At 41.2% G+C, this 20,001-nt stretch overlaps 1 protein-coding gene across 10 annotated transcripts in view; it reads left to right on the plus strand.

Moving 5' to 3' along the window:
* Window positions 1-18,084, plus strand: part of ADHFE1 (alcohol dehydrogenase iron containing 1) — a 34,101-nt gene extending 16,017 nt beyond the window's left edge. For 5 of the 10 annotated variants that reach the window (XM_032610444.1, XM_032610450.1, XM_032610447.1 and 2 more), the window contains 6 exons: window positions 1,840-1,992; window positions 3,796-3,894; window positions 6,500-6,578; window positions 6,742-6,838; window positions 9,808-9,965; window positions 17,550-18,084. In XM_032610444.1, the coding sequence (XP_032466335.1) occupies window positions 1,840-1,992; window positions 3,796-3,894; window positions 6,500-6,578; window positions 6,742-6,838; window positions 9,808-9,965; window positions 17,550-17,633 (670 nt within the window). In that variant the 3' untranslated portion in view covers window positions 17,634-18,084. Of the gene's footprint in view, window positions 1-1,839; window positions 1,993-3,795; window positions 3,895-6,499; window positions 6,579-6,741; window positions 6,839-7,461; window positions 7,536-9,807; window positions 9,966-16,886; window positions 16,987-17,549 lie in introns of all 10 variants that reach the window. The other 5 variants (XR_004346533.1, XR_004346531.1, XR_004346532.1 and 2 more) reach the window with 5 other exon arrangements.
* The last annotated feature ends 1,917 nt before the right edge of the window (window positions 18,085-20,001 follow it).

Consider the following 20,001-nt stretch of genomic DNA (forward strand, 5'->3'; position numbering starts at 1 on the left):
TCTCATGCGCTTCTCCATCCCTACTCCTTGGCACAGGGACCGTCACATCATTGGTACTCAATTAACAACTGTCGAGCGAAATTCACACAAGCAGGAGGCAGCAGAGTTAGGATTCACGTCCAGGTCCACCCAAGTCCATGGTCTGCTTTTCTTACTGCATTACACTGCCCGCCAAGAGACTGGAGAAAACTGTGTCCAACTCCATCCTGGTCAATGTTGTCAGTACTCTGAAGAGTTGTCCTCTAATAACTTGGAAATAAGATTACGCTCCCTAGCTGTGAACTGCATAATAAACATATAACAGACTAAAGCAGTCATGTTTAAATGAATGACTCACAGACCCAAAGACTTTGCTGTCAGTAAAAGCGGGCAGTGGGCTCAGAAGAAAGGAGAGTGATGGCAGTGGCCCTTCCAAGGACTGACCACGGGAGAGCGCGCGTGGCCCGAGGAGTCTGCCCCTGAGGCCCAGCAGCCTGTTCTGAAGATGGACACACCCTTGTATTCAACCTTAGAGGCAGTTCCCCTCGTTAGGGCTCCATGGGCTTTCTGACCATAACTGGGCATCCACAGACTTGCCAATAGGGAGAATGGATACCTAGAAGGCTCAGCTGTCTGTCCCCCTCAGCAGTTATATTTCTTGTTATAAATCAATAATCAGACTTCCAGGTTTTACACATAGTTTCTGTGAGCTCAGCTCAGTGAATCTGCCCCTTCAAGACAGATCTGATCTTGCGCCCAGAATCAAGATGCACAGCAGGGCAGAGGTTTAACTCTGCACCTTGGTGGACTCACCAGCACCCCGTCCACCCCACGTGGACACCTCCTTCTTGCCTTGCCCAGATTTCCTGTTTAGAACCACAAACCCATAGCTTTTGTCCACCAACTAATTCTTTTTGAAGTTCTAATACTTTTTTAAAAGATGTTATCTGCTTCACACATGTAGAAGAAAGTAAATTCTCCGTTCTAAGACTGAAAAGTATAACTCATGCACAAAGTAGTTCACGTTATACTGTGTTCCTAACAAATCGTTGATCTAGATGATTGCGTTTATTCTCATCTCCTGCAGTTGATTAGCTAGAATTCACGGCAGCCCAGTAGGTAAAGGAAGCTCTGATGCTTTATTCTTAAAACAGCCAACCCTGAATTTAGAGCATGTAAGAAGAAAGAATTTGATTTTTTGTTCAGGCCAAGAATTAATAATAATGGTGAATGATAAGTTTTACAGAGTGCTGGTGCTTTACATATGTGAACTCAATTTTCACAGCAGCACCATGAAGAAAGACATACAATGATGTATCCTCATCTTAGAATCACAGGGAGGATGGTGACTCCCCTCAGGCCCACAGTGGGGAAGTCTGGTGCCAGAATTTACATCGGGGGGCCGACCCACTGCACTGTGCCCTTATAGGAGGCTAGGGTAACTGTGACGCTTCTTGGATGGGTAATATGGTGTTTGATCAATGCAAGGTATAAAATGGTAAATATACTTTAGAAGGAAGTCATTTTTCAGATTCAGTGCTTTTCTTGATGCCTTAAATGTTTAAAAATTCAACATCATAAAGACATACTGGCACTAGAAAGGAACCATATGTAATCTTATACATACTGGTCAAAACCACTATAGTGCTGTTAATGTCAGCTTCACTGTGTTAATTGCTATAATAAGCAATGACTGTCGTGGACAAGAGGCTGATTAGTGAGATGAGTTGTGATTATCAGCACTACAGAGCATATCCACAGGGGGGTGAGTACCGAGCATTCGGAGACAGTTTGGGATCTGAATGGAGGAAAGGAGGAAAAGGATGCTTTCAACTGTGTGTTTTAAATATTCCTTGTTAGTCACGCCCTGGAGTCCTACACTGCCCTCCCATACCACATGCGGAGCCCCTGCCCTGCAAATCCCATCAGTCGGCCAGCCTACCAGGGCGGCAACCCCATCAGTGACATTTGGGCAGTCCACGCGCTGAGGATCGTTGCTAAGTACCTGAAGAGGTATGTCACCCGGAGGGGACGGAAACAGAACAGAAAAGCCGCTTTCCACCTTCCCGTGAAATGTGGCGCACCAGATCCTGAAATGTCCTGAGCAAGCCCGCTCACCAAAAAAATCAGTCACTGTACGTACAGAAGCACCAGAGACCAGCAACCTCTGGAGGGAGCCCCATGAGGACAGATGAAAACTGGATCCTTTGATCTGAAAAGGCAAAGATCATGAGGGGACAACATAGGAGCCCCTAATTTATGAAGGATGCAGGTAGAAGGTTTATTCATCAAAGCCTCAAAACCAAACCGGGGGGAGGGGAGATGTCCTTTGAGGTCTGGCTACCAAGGGCAGAAATGAGAACCACAGATGAGACAGATGTTGGCCCTGCCCCATCAGGCCCTGTCCAGAGGCACACAGGGTGGACCCATGAGCAAACGCACATGAACTCAATTTAAGAAATAAATGTGTAGAGATGTCTGTCCTGGGAGATATGAAAGCCTTCCTGAAAAGATTCCTAAAAGGTTTGGAAAGATTTATGCATGAAATAGCCATAATAGACTCTTGAGAGAGAGCACAGATATACTTAGAGATGAAAACTGATCCCTGAGACATTAAGACTTGTGCAAAGTCGAACTCCCCTTTGTATTTATACACAGCGGAGGGCAAGAATGGGCAGGTTAGGACTAGATGTGAGCGCGGTGCCTCCTCCGGCCTGGAGGGGGAGGGGCCTTGGACAGCATTTTGTAGTAGAGGTAGGGGAGGGACACAGAACTGTCTCCAGCTCGGAGCCCAGCAGGGAGGATTTGTCTGGGTAGAAGCAGATGCAGATGATGGCCAGCCAGGTGTCTGACGGGGACACAAGGCTTGGCATGGCAGCTGTGGGAGGTGAGGGGGCGAAATGGACAGAAGAGAGGCTGAAGCTCCATCACCTGCTATCTCACCTTGTTATTTGGGAATAAGGAACAAACACTGGGTTTTGGAAAGTGCCTAACTATTCCAGATGAAAGGAGGAAAAGGGCTGTGGCACTTTTATTTCATAGCAAGAACCCTTACTCCAGGCAGGATCACAAAAAACCACGCGGGAAGGGGTGCCCTTGGCTGTCTTAGGGTTCCTCCCTGGGACAGGGTTTCCAAGCCCAGGAGCAGGAAGGCTGAGCTGCATCTGAAAGGGGCCTTTGAGAATTTGCTTTTCCAAAGTGGCACTGAGGAGGGATGGAGCAAGTGAAGGCTTGTCCTACAACAACATCCCACGTCCACAGTAATAAGTATGAAAATAACATGTGCAATTTCCACAGATACCAAAAGAGGTCTCCAGTGGGTCCGATTTGGGGCGGTATCACGGAGAGAAAGATGTCTGGGCGGCTCATTTGGCCAGTAAGTAGCCCCAGGCGACAGGGACTCACTTCAGCAAACCAGCCTGGGCCCTGGGCCTTCTGAGTATGTGTTTACTCTGAGTCCACTCACAGCCGCAATCAAGGTCATTGACAAGTGAAGAAGAAGAATGAGTCTCAGGGCGCTTTTCTTGAGGAGCTTTCATAGTCCAAGGGTCAGTGCTTTCTTCCCCTGGCACTTTTATCCCATGAGCAGCCTGACAGCATATTTATTATGCCTTTGCTCAAACTGTTGATGAGAAAATATGTTTCACTTTGGTTTTCGTCTAGAAGACAAGGTGTCATTTGAATAACTTGCCTAATTTTTCTTCCTATCGGGTAGCATTTCTTTTTTTTTTCCAGATCTTTCCCTAAGGCGGCTCTTTATTCACTAGGAAATGCCAATGTAGACGTGTTATTGTTAGGTATTGATGTCATCCACAGGGCTGTCAGAAATCCTGACGATCTTGAAGCAAGGTCTAATATGCACTTGGCAAGTGCTTTTGCTGGCATTGGCTTTGGAAATGCTGGTGTTCATCTGTGGTGAGCAAATTTGAGATTTTATTTCTTCACCTAAGCTATTGCCCTTAAATTTTTTAAATGTTTATAATTTAGGACATGTGGTCAGATTTTAAATATGCTATAGAAAGAAGATATTTAACTTTGTGTCCCATAATATTTTCTTAATTCAAATGCAGTTTATCGGGTCATAGATTTTTTTTCTTTTTGGTAACAGCTTTTTTGAGCTATTAATTATTCACATACTATATAATTCACCCATTTAAAACTTTCAGTGGTTTTTAGTCTATTCACAAAGTTGTGCTACCATTACCACAATAAGTTTAGAACACTTTATCACCTTAAAAAGAAATCCTGTACCCCTTAGCTGTCGCCCACCAATCCTCCTATACCCCCAGGTCTTAAACAACTACTAATCTACTTTCTGTCTCTATGGATTTACAAATTCCAGACATTTCACATAAATGGAATCATATAATATGTGATCTTTTGTGCCTGGCTTCTTTCACTTAGCATCACGTTTCCATGGTTCATCCCATGCACATATTAGTACTTCTTTCCTTTTTACTGCCAAGCAATTGTCCACTGCACCGATATACCACATTTTACTTATTCATTCATCACATGATGGACATTTGTGTTGTGTCCACTCTTTTGGCTACTATGAATATTGCTGCTTGAATAGTCATGTACAAGTTTACCTGGTGGACATATGTTTTTATTTCTCTTGAGTATATACCTAGGAGTGGAATTGCTGGGTCATATGGTAACTCTGTTTAAATTCTGAGGCACTGCCAGGCTGTTTTCCACAGTGGCTGCACCATTTTACCTTCCCGCCAACAGTGGAGGAGGGTTCTGATTTCTCCACATCTTCATCATGTGTCATGGGTTTTTAAAACGTCAAACGCAGGATTTTTTTTTCTCCTAATCTCTCTCAAAAAGAAGGGGATTAGAATATTTGTCAATAGCCAGAACTTTTGATCAGAACTTTATTGGTATGTTGCCTTAAACTTGAAAACCAGTGAACACGGAGAATTAAGAATTGGCCTTTGCTAGGGGAGCGCAATGAAGTGTTCACCCTCAAACTCTGCTGCTGAGAGGAGCATAGATGGGTACCACCTTTCTAAGAAGCAACTGAACAAAATCTGCCCAGAGCTTGGAAAATGTTTATACCCTTTGCCCCACTGATGTTACTTCTAGACATGTAGCCTAAAGAAATAATCATGATATGGTCAAAGAATACCCTTATAAGGATATTCACCTAAAAGTTATTTATAACTGAAACTTTTAGGAACAACCTAAATTCCCAACAGTTTAGTACTCAAAGAATAAAATATCTATTAAAATAATATTTTAGAAGAATAGAAAATGATATGGGGAAATGTTTATAAAGAATATTAAGTAACAAAAGCAATGTCAAAAACAGTGCACGATACGATCATAAACATATGCGTAAGAAGACTAGAAGGAAATATTCTATAATGGCTATCTTGAGAAAATAGGATTACGGATCATTTTTCTGTTTTACAAAGAATATGTATAACTGTTAAAATAAAAGAAATCAAACTAAAATATTGGCTATTGTGAGAAAGGTATTTTGAAAGTTACATGAACCCTTTCACATCACGGAAGCATGCTAAGCGATATTTTTCTGAATACTATGAAGCCCGAAAACAGCAAAGCACATCCCTAAGTATCCAACAGCTCAGAGAACCGACAGCTTCTGATCTGCCTCATGAGAGAGGACAGGCATGGGGTACCTTTTTTTGGATAATCATACAATTCACCAAAATACTTCATCTGTCTATGAAATGTAAATCTCTTAGCAAATAAAAACAAAGTCATCCAATAACCCACATTAATAGACTTACAGACCATTTTACTATTGTAAAACATTTCATTTTCAATATATTAACTGTACATATATTAACTTGTCACAACGTGTATCTTCTGGGTCATCTAGTAAATTATCATATTGTCCTGTTTGTTCCCTAACAATTCGAGAGGATATAGAGTTTTCCCATTAAAACCAACCAAAAAGTCCCCACAAATAAAAACAAAAATGCCTTTTCTGGATAGCCTTTCAGGCTGAAACAATCACGTATGATTCAACTCCCATTAGTACGTAGCATTTAAAAGAAGGTATCAATCATTGGCAAGACAGATCACTGGCGGAACAAGCTTGCATGTCTAGTGCAGTACATCTTGGCTCATAAAATTCCCACCGACATCTTCAGTTTGTGAAGGAACACGCTGCCAAGGCAGTGCGGAGCCAGATAGAAAATGCATACCCTGAAGATTATTAAAGAAACTTCAAAGTGAATTCTTGATTTCTTCAAGATCATAAGCTTAACCAGTGTGCTTGGCCAGCAACTTAAGCATCAGTACTTTTTAACGGCATACAATTCTGTGAGCATTTGAATTTTAACGTTTCAGAAGTGTTGTGAATGAAAGCACCAAATATCAACTGCATAATAATGTATCCTCATAGGAATCAAAGAAAACAGAATGTCTAACTTTGTGGGTTAACAATATTGTCAAGAGACTGTGAAGGGCTCTCCCATAGAGTATTGTTAACTTGAATTTCTGATATCTGTATGTCAACATATGGACTTTCTTTCTTTTCTAGCCATGGAATGTCTTACCCAATTTCAGGCTTAGTGAAGACATATAAAGCAAAGGATTATAATGTGGATCACCCACTGGTGGTAAAATCATAATCAATTCTTTAATTTCGTCTTAGACTCCTCTCAATTGCCATAAACGTATTTGTCAATTCTTGGAGGACAAGGTAAAGTAATTTAATATCTAGAATACGCATGTTGAAGACTGGCTTTGCCACGTCGGTCACCATGTTTCCTTTCTCCCCAGCCCCATGGCCTTTCTGTGGTACTCACCTCCCCAGCAGTGTTCACTTTCACGGCACAGATGTCTCCCGAGCACCACCTGGAGATGGCAGAGATATTGGGTATGAACCATCAATCATAAATCTGTGACCCACATATGTGGAGCATTTCCTAGGATGCTTCTGAAGATAAACTGTAAAGAATAATACCAAAAAATACTGCTTGGGATAATTTAATAATAAAATGTCAGTGACCTGCTCAAATTCCTATCTAGCACTAAAATTCTGTAATTTTGTGTTTCTAAGAGTCTATTAGCAATGAAATGGAACCAAGTACTGCTTACATTAAGTTTACAGTAATAATATTTCCACTGTTTTCGTCCCCAAGGAAAGTGAAACTGTTTATATACTATTCATGTTATATATGGTTTTTGTTTTGTTTAATAGGAACTAAAAATGAATCTAAATCAGGAAGTAACAGTAAGTTCCCAGTTATAGAGAACCTAAACAACTAGAAACTTTATAAAAAGTTCCCCAAAGAAGAATTTGTTTGCTTTTTTTTAGGATAAATAATGTCTATAATAATATACCCACAGTGCCTTTTAAATCTTACAAGAAATACAGTTACATTTAGGGTCGCTTTAGTGTTAAGTAAAATATTGGTATTTTTCTAATACAAAAATTCTTTTAAGGAAACTTAAGTATTCAATTAACTTTTAAAACATCTCTTCCCCTACTTGTTTTAGAAAGGGAAAAGCTAAAAAGAAAACTGCATTATGCTCTTCTAGCTCGAGCCGTTGGAGAGAGTAGTTCCAAGAAGGTAGGAATGACACAGATATCCTTCCGACTGTGTTGCTTCACCTCCACCTCCCAATGCTAGGTTTCCCGGCACGTACGGCCAGAAACATGGTGCCTACTTTTCCAAGGATCTTGTATCCCTTTTCCCTTTTGGACTGGGGATATTGTTCAGCTCTATGTTGGGACTCAGATCCTTTGTAAATATGTAAACAGGCAGGAGCCCAAATAGGAGGCTAGATGTATGGTAAACGGGAAAATTTTAGAGAGCCTAAACCTAACATTCCAGGCCACCAACAAAACTACTGAGAAAGCAAGGCCTCTATTAGACAAAACCCAGGCCAGAGGAACTACCGGTACTTTCCTCTTGCATAGGAATTTTTGGTTAATATTATTCCATATTTAGCCATTAAATATTTTTGTTTTAATTTTTACTGAAGTATAGTTGATTTACAATGTTGTGTTAGTTTCAGGTGTACAGCAAAGTGAATCAGTTATACATATACATATATCCACTCTTTTTTAGATTCTTTTCTCATTTAGGTCATTACAGAGTATTGAGTAGAGCTCCCTGTGCTATATAGTAGGTCCTTATTAGTTATCCATTTTATATATAGTAGTGTGTATATGTCAGTCCCAATCTCCCAATTTATCCCTCCCCCCACTTCCCACCTGGTAACCATAAGTTTGTTTTCTACATCTGTAACTCCATTTCTGTTTTGTAGCTCATTTGTGCCTTTTATATTCCACATATAAATGATATCATATATTTGTCTTTCTCTATCTGACTTACTTCACTCAGTATGACAATCTCTAGGTCCATCCAAGTTGCTGCAAATGGCATTAAATATTTTGATTCCCTATGTAATCTTAGATAGTCTTAGCTTTATACCAATGTATTCTCTTTCCTACCTTCTCTTTTTTTCTAAAACACTTCATAGGAAAACCTGGAGCTTTGGATGGCAGCAATCCCGGGAACATAAGAACCTCATAAACCCCGTATCATGTGTCACCCTCCACTTAATCCATATTTGAGCTGCCGCTGTGTAATACAGACTGGCCTTGTCGGGCAAGTTTTACCTTCCATCCAGCTGCTCTCCCAACTAGCTCTGTATCTGGTTCTATTTATACCTTTTCCTGGATGACATAAACAGGTCGCTGTCAGAGAACAGAAAGGCTAAAACTGATTTAATAAGATACTTCAGTATGGAGTGAACCATACCTTCTAGTCTCTTTTTGACCTATACAGAGAAAGTGGACTTGGACCACAGCATGAGGCATTTTGGATAATAAATAAATAATGCTACCTTCTGATTGCGGCACGTCCCGGCGATGAATGTGTCCAACCAGAATAGATGGGGGCGTGGGGCATGGGTGCTAAGGGTTTGGGATTGATTCCCTTCATCTGGGAACTTTCACTGCCACCCTACCTGAGAGCAGAACCCCCTGGCTCTTCCAGATTGACATCTCTATGCTTTTGTGTATTAATTAGTAATTATGTCCAAATTCTGCCCTTACGAATCTCCAACCCCTGGCAACCTTCTTCCTCATTCACCGATATCATTATTATCTACATGTTAAATACTGCTTTCTAAGAGTCTCCTTATTCTTAATTCTGCCTGACAGGTTGTATAATATACATTTAGAGGGACCTGCCCTTTGGCAACAGAGTCCAAAAAATTTTCTAGCTAGAGAGAGGAAATATACTCCTTCCCTGGCCACACCTAATCCATTTTTGTCATTTTCCTCCCTTTTGGCAGTTAATGTTGGAGTTTTTTGAACTTCTGTAGATCCTTGTCTCACAAGGTGTTTGCAAAGGGTTTGTCTTCTTCTCCTAAGCTGTCGCCTTGAGAAAGGACATTGAATGTGTAGACCTCTAGATGTCAGCAAATTCCAAGCCTCGAAAGTTACATAAGCTGTGTTTTCTCCTACAGATGCTCATTCCTCCTCATCCAAACACCAGCCTTCTTTCTTGCTCTCCTTCCTGTGCCTCTTTTCTGGGCCGTTTCTCTTCTTCCCACCACACAGAGGCGAGCAGCCCACTGGAAATGTGAGAGCCAAGTTAGCGCCCCCTCCTCCCCGCTCTCCGACTTCTCTATGGAGGCTCTGGGGGCTCCCAGGATGGCCTGTCTTCTGCGGGGCTGACAGCTGAGCCGGCCTCCCGGCTGGGGGCACAGCGGTGCCCTTGTCTTCAGTGTGAGGGGCCGGCAGCACGTTATGTATTCAGCTACCCTGTGACTGAATCACACCCAGGGCCAGCTTCCTCCCCTCTACAGTCAGTGCTTTGTGTCTTCCAGGAGCCGACACCCGCACTGCCAGGATCCCAGATGCTGGGCCTGTTTTGGCAGACACGCTGCGGAAATTCTTATTCGACCTGGATGTGGATGATGGCCTAGCTGCCATTGGCTACTCCAAGGCCGACATCCCTGCATTAGTGAAAGGAACACTGCCCCAGGTAAGAGACGCAGCCCATCCTCACTGCCTTCTAAGAAGCACCAGGCTCCAGGGGAGACCCGGTCCATTTGGGGCATCTTAGGGAAGGAGATGACAACCCAGGTCTCTCCCCACCAGGCAGCAGCTCTCCCCTTCCCCAGGGGGAAGGGGCCAAGGCTCCCTTGCCTTTATATTCTTCCATTAAACTGTGGTTTACGTGAAGCTTTGACGATGTAATGAAAGGATCCTTTATAAAAATTTAAGGCAAAAACAACCAAGTTTATCTTGAGTATAGCAGAATTTCCCTTTTCTCCATTTCTGCTCTTTTAAGAGTCCCCTATAAAACTATGTGAAGCTATTTCAAAAGGGCCACTGATATTATTTTCCATTATAAAGAGTTACAAATTCTACTATTTTGTGAAGAATAGACATGGCTTTTAAATTAAGATGATTACAAAATCACTTTTTAAACATATTTGGGAGATTATATGTTTTATACATATACATATGTATACTTATTTGTGTCACTTTGAGTCTTATTTCATTTATTCATATGCTCCTAAAGAATTTAAACTGAAAAAAAAAAGAATTTAAACTGAGCAGCTATCATTTATATGGTAGAATTATAATAGATGTAAAGTTTCCCCTCTCAAGGTTCTCATGAAAAGAGTTTATCCCCCATTGGACCTCTCTTCCATTTAGGATCAGATACCCTTGTGTTATAGCACCAGAGCCTAACAGGCCAAGACCCTGTTTGTTGTAATTCACCATAAAACAGAGAGCTCAGAGCCAGGAGATGACACCATGCTCACCAGGCCCAGAGCGCTCACTAAGTCCTCCTGTCCAAAATGCGAAAGGCGGGCTTCCCTGGTGGCGCAGTGGTTGGGAGTCCGCCTGCCGATGCAGGGGACACGGGTTCGTGCCCTGGTCCGGGAGGATCCTGCGTGCCACGTAGCGGCTGGGCCCATGGGCCATGGCCACTGGGCCTGCGCGTCCAGAGCCTGTGCTCCGCAGCGGGAGAGGCCACAACAGTGAGAGGCCCATGTACCGCAAAAAAAAAAAAAAAAAAAAAAAAATGCGAAAGGCAAGGGTCACTTAAACACCATGAAGATATTCGGAAAAGACAAAAATTCTAATTTGAAAAGATATGTGCAATGCTCATAGCAGCATTATTCACAATAGCCAAGACATGGAAGCAACCCAAGTGCCCATCAACAGATGATTGGCTTAAGAAGATGTGGTATATATACAATGGAATATTACTCAGCCATAAAAAAGAATGAAATTTTGTATTTGCAGCAATGTGGATGGACCTAGAGAATATCATACTAGGTGAAGTAAGACAAAGAAAGACAGATATATGATATCACTTATATGTGGAATCTAGAAAACATTACAAATGAGTCTATATACAAAACAGAAATAGACTCAGACATAGAAAACAAACTTATGGTTACCAAAGGGGAAAGGCAAAGGGGGAGGGATAAATTAGGAGTTTGGGATTAACAGATACTAACTACTCTATATAAAACAGATAAGCAACAGGGATTTACTGTATAGCACAGGAAACTATGTTCAGTATCTTGTAATAACCTATAATGGAAAATTATCTGAAAAAAGTACATATATATAACTGAATCACTGCTATACACCTGAAACTAACACAATATTGTAAATCAACTATACTTTTTAAAAATTTATTTATTTGGCTGCGTTGGGTCTTTGTTGCTGCGCGCGGGCTTTCTCTAGTTGCGGCAAGTGGGGGCTACTCTTCATTGCGGTGCGCGGGCTTCTCATTGTGGTGGCCTCTCTTGTTGCAGAGCACGGGCTCTAGAGCGCAGGCTCAGTAGTTGTGGTGCATGGGCTCAGTAGTTGTGGGGAACGGGCTTAGTTGCTCCACGGCACGTGGGATCTTCCCGGACCAGGGCTCGAACCCGTGTCCCCTGCACTGGCAGGCAGATTCTTAACCACTACTCCACCAGGGAAGCCCTATACTTCTATTTAAAAATCAACAACAACAAACAAACACTATGAGGATAAGGCAGTTCTCCCCAAAATTAAGGCATTCATGTATCTATCCCTGACGTTGGAACAGAGTTAACAGCTAGAATATCCACTCACACAGCATCCTGCTTACCTCAAGTGGCAGTGCTTTTCCCTCAGCCCACTTCAGTTAAGTAAAGGCCTCAAACTGGCTTCTTCCCTACTTAGCAAGTACTTAGAATGTTGAAAACCTCACCACTCACATAAGATAATATTTGTGTGGATTGGATTCACAGACTTATCTGTCCATAGGAGCAAGGTAAATAATAGCAATGAACAAAGTAATTTAAGGCACTAGGGAATGGTGGGGACTTTGGTGAACTGGAAAGCACATGACCCATTTCATTGGGTGAGCAGCTTTTCAGCTACAATTTATTATCACCAAGCATAAATTCAGTTCCCAGTGTTGGTAGAACTTGGATTTTTAAGAAAAATCAGCAATTGGGATGTTTGTGTTGAATTCCCTGATTTCCCAATGTACAAACAAAACATGGCCCATGGGCCATGAGTTTCCCTGATTTAGGGTCAGGCTCAGTTTGCTCAGTTGCATCCAAAAATATAAATGAATGAGAAAAAGAGGAGTCTCAAAGTATAGCAGAGACACTAGTTCTAACCCACAGTCCTAACCTGTAAGTCGAAGGGACTAAATAAAAACTATGACCATCACAATCGTTTTTTCAAAACCTATTAAAGTTCCATGAAGGTAGGAGCCTGTCTGTTTTGCTCATCTATCTTCTATAGCACCTAACCCGGGCTAATGAACATTTAAAGGGGCACATTCCTGCAACCCTCTCCTCTTAAATCTTCTGTCCTTGTTTTTGAGCAATTTCCTTAGACTTAATAGGACTCAGCCAATGAAAAGGAGCCATGAAAGCCTGTCCAGGAATACCAGAGACCAAGCGGTCACCACGATTTTGATGTAGCCTCTGGCTCTTATAGCATGGTCCCAGCAAGAGTGTCCACTCTTCAGGGGGTCCTCTGAAAAGTTCTGCTTGTGTATCCCAGGAAAATGTTCAGGCAGATGTGTTTATCAACCTCCGAGAATGGTATTCATGAGTTTCAGATAAAACTGGATGATATTCTTGGCCATTTAATTGCTGTGGCAAGCATCTTCCAGCCATCAGCACACACTGGCAGGTGTGGACGGTTTTAATTCTACTGTACCCAGGCTTCCACTTTCAAAAGCTGTTCCAAACAGCAACAGATCCATACTGACACTTGAGACCATCCTCTAAAATAGCAAGTTAATTAGGTATCATTCTGAATGCCTCAGTGCACATGTCATACTGGGAAATCACAGATAGCAGAACCTTAATTAGACAAAACTAATTTCTTAGTTTCACAAAGGATGCAAGGTAAATTGAATCTTTCTAATACAAGTCATGTCTATAACGTAGGAAACCAGGATTTCCTCAAGCTATGTTCATAAAGCAGCCCCAAGGTGGATGCTGCCTTTTTTTCCTTTGATCATGTTTTCACGATTAGGAGAAACACAGTTAATTTTAATTCACTGGCACTAGTTCAGTTTTGAAGTCAATATGACAGATTTATATGCATATGTGGGGAAGGGGGGAATATTCATAGGACTTTAGAAGGCATATTGGAAATAAGCTTGTCTGTTTTGCAGTTGAACTACTGTTGGGTTTTTGTTTAGTTTTTTTTTAGTGAACATTTTACAGGAATGCTATGGCAACTTCAGAATTTTACACATGCAGCAGACAAATCTTCACTTATTAGTATTACAGGATTTAAGGTAGTGAGAGGGATATACCCTTCCTGCAAAGAACATCACCAGAAAGGATATTTCATGCAGTCAACATCTGATAAAGCTTCTTTTATGTTCAGCAAAGAGGGATCGGTTTTCTCTGGAACAACCAGGCCAGTATTCTTAACCAAACACCACAGCCCATACTGGTGGCAGCAAATAGCAGCCCTGTGTACAGAGGTTTCCAACTGCCATAGCCGGGCTGCTCGGGGAGCAGGCACGAATAAATTAATCTTCCAAGCTGGATTTCTGAAACCTCTGGAAAGAAACATTTACATTTCCCATCAAAACATTTCATTACTGAGGAGAGCTGTCTACCAAAATGAGCACTTCCACTCCCTGGCAGACAGGCCTGCTAAAATGTTATTTTATGAATGTGCTAAAAGTAGTAGTCTGAATTTATTTCACTGCCCATGTTAATCGGTTGTCCTTCGGTCTTATGTGTCTATAAATAATAGCAGTGCGGAACACATCTGAATCCTGAGAGGTTGGCTTTTATATGGCACAAGTGATACGTGCAAGGATATATCACAAACTTTACGTCCTTGCCCCTGTTGAACCGATCGTTGGGGGGTTAGAAATGTGAAAGAGAAACTCACCTCAGCTTGGCCTGAGCTGAGAGTCCTGAACTACTTCATGCAAGATGAACAGGGTTGTTTTAAAGGCGCTTGAGGGCTTCCCTGGTGGCGCAGTGGTTGAGAGTCCGCCTGCGGAGGCAGGAGACACAGGTTCGTGCCCCGGTCCAGGAGGATCCCGCATGCCGCGGAGCGGCTGGGCCCGTGAGCCATGGCCGTTGAGCCTGCGCGTCCGGAGCCTGTGCTCCGCAGCGGGAGAGGCCACAACAGTGAGAGGCCCACGTACCGCAAAAAAAAAAAAAAAAAAGTGCATGTAAAGGCGCTTGAGCTCATCAAATAAGACGCTCTGCCATTATCAACAGAATAATGTGGCAACTCGGGCCATAGCAAATACCGAACTTCCGTTCTGCACACGGCCACAAACAAGTGCATAAGTCACCGTGAACAAGTCTCTGCCTTGCTATGGATTTTCAGAATTCTTTAGGGTCTGTGCTGGGATATGAAGCTTTACCTTGGCTTCACCCATCCTCTTCAGCATTGTGCCCCCATCCTTCTCCCATCTGTCCATCCATTCTTTTTTTTTAAATTGTGGTAAAACACACCTGACATAAAATTTACTATTTTAATCATTTTTAAGTGTACAACTCGGTGCCATTAAGTACATTTTACAGGGTTGTGCAACCATAATCACTATTCATTTTCAGAACTTTTAAATCATCCCCAAAAGAAGCCCTGCTCTATTGCTAAATGGTAAACAGCAACTCCCCACTCTCCTCTTCCCCCAGCCTCTGGTAACCTCTGTTCTACTTTCTATCACTGTGACTTTGCCTATTCTAGGTACTCCATGTAAGTGGAATCATACAATATTTGTCCTTTTGTGTCTTCACTTAGCATAATGTCCTAAATGTGTCAGAATTTCATTCCTTATTATGGCTGAATAACATTGCATTGTATGGAGAGGCCACATTTTGTTCATCCATTCATCTGCAGACGGACACTTGGGTTGGTTCCACCCTTTGGCTATTGTGAACAGTGCTGCTGTGGACATCAATGAACAAGTATCTGTTTTAGTCCTTGCTTTCATTTCATTGGGGTATATACCTAAGGAACAGAATTGTTGGATCACTTTTTGACAAACTATCAAACTATTCTCCATAGTGGCTGCATCATTTTACATTCCCACCAACAATGCACGAGGGTTCCAATTTCTCCACATCTTCACCAACACTTGTTATTTTCCATTTTTTGGATAGCCATTCTAATAGGTACGAAGTGGTAATTCGTGGTTTTAACTTGCACTTTCCTAAGGACTAATGACATTGAGCATCTTTTCACATGCTTATTAGCTATTTATATATCTTTTTTGAAGAAACATCTATTCACGTCCTTTGCCTATTTTTGAGTTGAGTTGCTTGGGGTTTTTTGTTATTTAGTTGTAGCAATTATATGTATATTTCGGATATTAATCCCTTATCAGATATATGGTTTGCAAATATCTTCTCCCATTCTGAGTTGTCTTTTCACTCTCTTAGTAGTGTTCCTTGATGCATAAAAGTTTTTAACTTTGAGGTAGTCCAGTTTATCTATTTTTTCTTTTGTTGCCTGTGTTCTGGTGTCATATCCAAGAAATCATTGCCAAACCCAAAGTCATGAATATTTCCCCATTTTCTTCTAAGAGTTTTAAGGTATTAGCTCTTACATTTAGGTGCGTTTAAAGTTAATTTTTGTATACATCCTTCCTTCTTTTTATTCTTCCTTTTACCTGACAAATACTTATTGATGTCTTACTATATACCATGAATTGTATGTGATACAGTTTAGAAAATAAAGTCCCTTCCCTCCCTTGTGGCGCTTACCTTCCAGTGAGGAAGACAGACAATGGTCATCTAATCAAATCTACAAATAAGATACAAAGGAAATCATTTCAGATAATGATTAGTGGTCTGAAGGAAACCTGGGTAATGGGATAGTGATTTCACATGGGACAGTGTGGTGGGAACTCCAGCGAGTGTGGTCAGAGAAGGCCTCTGATTGGAGGTGGAGTCAGCCAGGTGAAGATCTGGGAGAAGCATTCCAAGCAGAGCGGAAAGGCCCTGAGATAGGGTGAAGATTCACATTTTCATGGGACTGAAGGGGGACCAGGGGTCCAAGTCAGATGAGTGGGTGGGAGAAGAGTTAGAGCTGGGGTTAGAGGACATGGTTTTGTTCTAATTGCAGTGGGACGTCATCAGAGGGTGTTAAGCAAGGGGACGGTGTGATCAAACTTGCAATGCGGAAAAATCACTCTGGCTGCTATGGGGAGAATGATGGGGGAGTCGGAGTCCTATCTCGTATGTGTGAATCTTGAGATGCCAATATCCCCCCTCCCATCATCTTTATTAATCCAACCAGTACCTCCTGAGCACCTGTTTGCCACGTGGGGCGCTGGGCACAGCCCTGCCCCATGGAGCTTCGCTCTCCTACCAAGTGTTGTCCCACACAGGTGCTCATCACAGATAACGGACTCAGAGACCCACAAACATGCAACCAAAACACTGGCACGTTTCTTAATTTCATTTAGGCCTGGAAATTTGGGGATTAAGGAGCCACTGACGGGAGTGTCAACAGCAGTAGGAGGTGCTGGTGTCTTTGCTGACTTGACTCAATAATCGCTGGAGAAAGTAAGGAAATCACTGAATTCATTTGGGAAGGTAGAGATAAAACCTTAGTTAATTTTTTTTTTTTAAAGAGTCACTTGCTGCCCATAGCCTGAAAGTTAATGTCCTAGTGAAGTCCTTTGTAATATACATGAGGTCCAAGTTGCAAAATATATGGTCTTTGAAGCCAAGGATGACCCCATTCTGTCTTCCCTGGCTGCACACATGCCTGGGACAGTGCCCCCCACACAGGGAGAGCCTGGCAGGGGCACCAGACTGGCGTGGTTTGGTCGTTGTAGGAGGTGTTTTTCCTGAGGTTGGTTTGGTTCTGGACATTTGAGCAGAAGGCTGTTCTCAGGAGCTCAGGCAAGAGGAATGGCTTTGAAAACTCCACAGGAAAGAGGCATCACTTGATAAACTTCTGAGCTGGGAATCAGCTAGTAAGAAGCAAACAAGAAATATGATTTTTAAAGCTATGACTATTGTCAAGTCACTGTTTCTCATGACTGAGTTAATTTACATACCTCGTAGCTTTTACAAACTGTCTTTGCAAAGCCCTGAGTAATTCTTTCTGTTTACTGTTTCAGGAAAGGGTCACCAAGCTTGCACCACGCCCTCAGTCAGAAGAGGATCTGTCTGCTCTGTTTGAAGCGTCAATGAAACTGTATTAATTTTCATTTTCACTGAAAGAATTACCATTGGCCATCGTAATTCTGAAAACAGAAGTTGATCTAGCAAGAGCTTTGTCTTTTCACCTCCACAGATAATATCCCTGTTACCAGCTTGAATGTGATATAATTTTATCCTGTAGAAGATTCCCTGATGCTCCAAGTCCAGCTACTTCCATAGAACACACTGGACAAATGCCCACCATGCTGGACCCTCAGCCAGACTTTAGAGGTCCATGTTCCTGCCCCAAACGCTGCAGACTACCCCTGCTCCACGTATCAAAAGAGCAAATACTCAGTATCTACCAAAAATATTAATGTGTGTTATCCTATGCCCAGTAATCAACCCCACATCTAGAAATTTATCCTATAAAATACTACCACAAGTGTGTAAAGAAATATGGCAAGGATGTTTCTGGCAGTGCATTTTCTAACAATAAAAAATTTGAAAGAACTTAAGTATTCATTAATATATGGATAAATAAATCATAGTATATTAAATAATGGAATGCTTTTGTCCTACTAATGAGAATAACTCTACTAGAAATATGTCCATGATAAACTAAGTGAAAAAGAGTAAGTTGCAGGACAGTTATATATTAATATGGTCTGGTTTTTACTTTTTAAATTATATATAAATATATGTCTCTATATATATCTAGAAAGAACGTTACACATCAAACTTAAAAGGGATCACTGAAGAAATGGAATTTGGAGGATAGAAAATTAAGAGAAAATGTTTACTCTATATTTTATCCTTTCACTTTTTATTTTACAAACATCTGTATTGTTTGCATTTGTTAAAATAAGCACATATTTTCTAATTCTAAAAGAGGAAGAGAAAAGAAAGAAAAATATCACTTTGCTGTTTTAGGTCAGACTCATTAAACTACTAGTAACTAATATTTAAAAGGTAAAAACAAATCCAAAGGGGTAAGGTATTAGAGATGGATCCTCTGGTGGAGCAATTGTTCTTTTGAGAAAAACACAAACAACCTACATGGTAATTCCCTCTTTGGAAAATGGTTCTGGTGCTCAGAATAAATTAATTCAAAAGCAAGCCGTTTTGCGGTTTACAGACTTCAGGACGCAAGTCGAATCCTGGTAGCTGGGTCATCTGCCTCCTGTTATTCCCAGCCTGCTGAAACGTCTAGGGCTCGTTTTTCCTCCCAGTGGTGAGTGCACTGCTCTGGCAGTCTAGATCTCAGTGTACTTGCAGATTTATCCATATTTTAAACTGGATTAAAGTTTTCATCAGGAAGTATATCAAGTAGAGTATATAATTACATATATAATTATATGTAATTACTGGGCATAGGATGTATGCATATATAGTACATAATTACATATTATAGTATATAATTATATAAAGTATATAATTACATCAGGATTTTAAAAAACATGAGAAGGGCATTACTGTGCCATTCAACCTGCCTGGCCCTACTTTATCTCTGTGAACATCTCTGTTTACTTGGGATTTTAAAAATAACATTTAAATATTGTTTACTGGGAGTCTTTCTAATTACACACATAAGATATGTTCAGTACCAAAAGCCGGTAGTACAAAGAGACACACAGAAGAAAATATTTGTTCACGTTGCACCATCCAGAAGAGAGCCACTGTTAAAAAGTAACAAAATTTAAAAATATTTGTTCTCCCCATAATTTGATACACATATATAGATACATTATAGATAACTATGTGTGTGTGTATATATATATATATATATATATATATATATATATATATTTTTTTTTTTTTTTACTTAGGAACAGTACCATTAAGGTATAGTTTTAGTTCCTACAGAGCATTCAAATTCTTTATGCCAAGTGCCCAAAAGGCAAGCACAGGAGAGTCCCGACAGAATTTCATCTCTACCATCAGACTACATCTAGCTAAAGTTCCCTCCAGCTTTTCAGGAGAATTATGGCTTCTGAGAGCAGAAGCTTTGTGAATAAGGCAGAGAACACTGAAACTGCCAATCTGAGATCCTTCAGGAAACTTTAGTAGAAGTTGTTGATCAATGTCTCAAAATACATTTGGCGTAGCAAAAATATATATGTGCCCCAGCCCCTCAAAGAAAGTCCAGGTAAATTCGAGACCTCTTGTAATACATTTTGCAAGGTGATGTGGCATCGTTAGAACAGCATAAGACTAGGGAGTCCAGGGGTCCAGGGCCCTGGATTCCACTCCAGCCCCTTGGTCTGTCTGAGCCTTACTTTATTCAACCAATTCCTCTCCAAGCCTGAAAATACCGTAACTAGATTTTATGTACTACCTTGTCCTTACTGTGAGATTTTGAGTTTGGGAAATTTAATGTAAAATCAATTTAGATATGAAAATGCATTCTTTATCTCTCTGAAATATTCG

Source organism: Phocoena sinus, chromosome 17 (assembly GCF_008692025.1).
Source record: "Phocoena sinus isolate mPhoSin1 chromosome 17, mPhoSin1.pri, whole genome shotgun sequence".
Classification (NCBI taxonomy): domain Eukaryota; kingdom Metazoa; phylum Chordata; class Mammalia; order Artiodactyla; family Phocoenidae; genus Phocoena; species Phocoena sinus.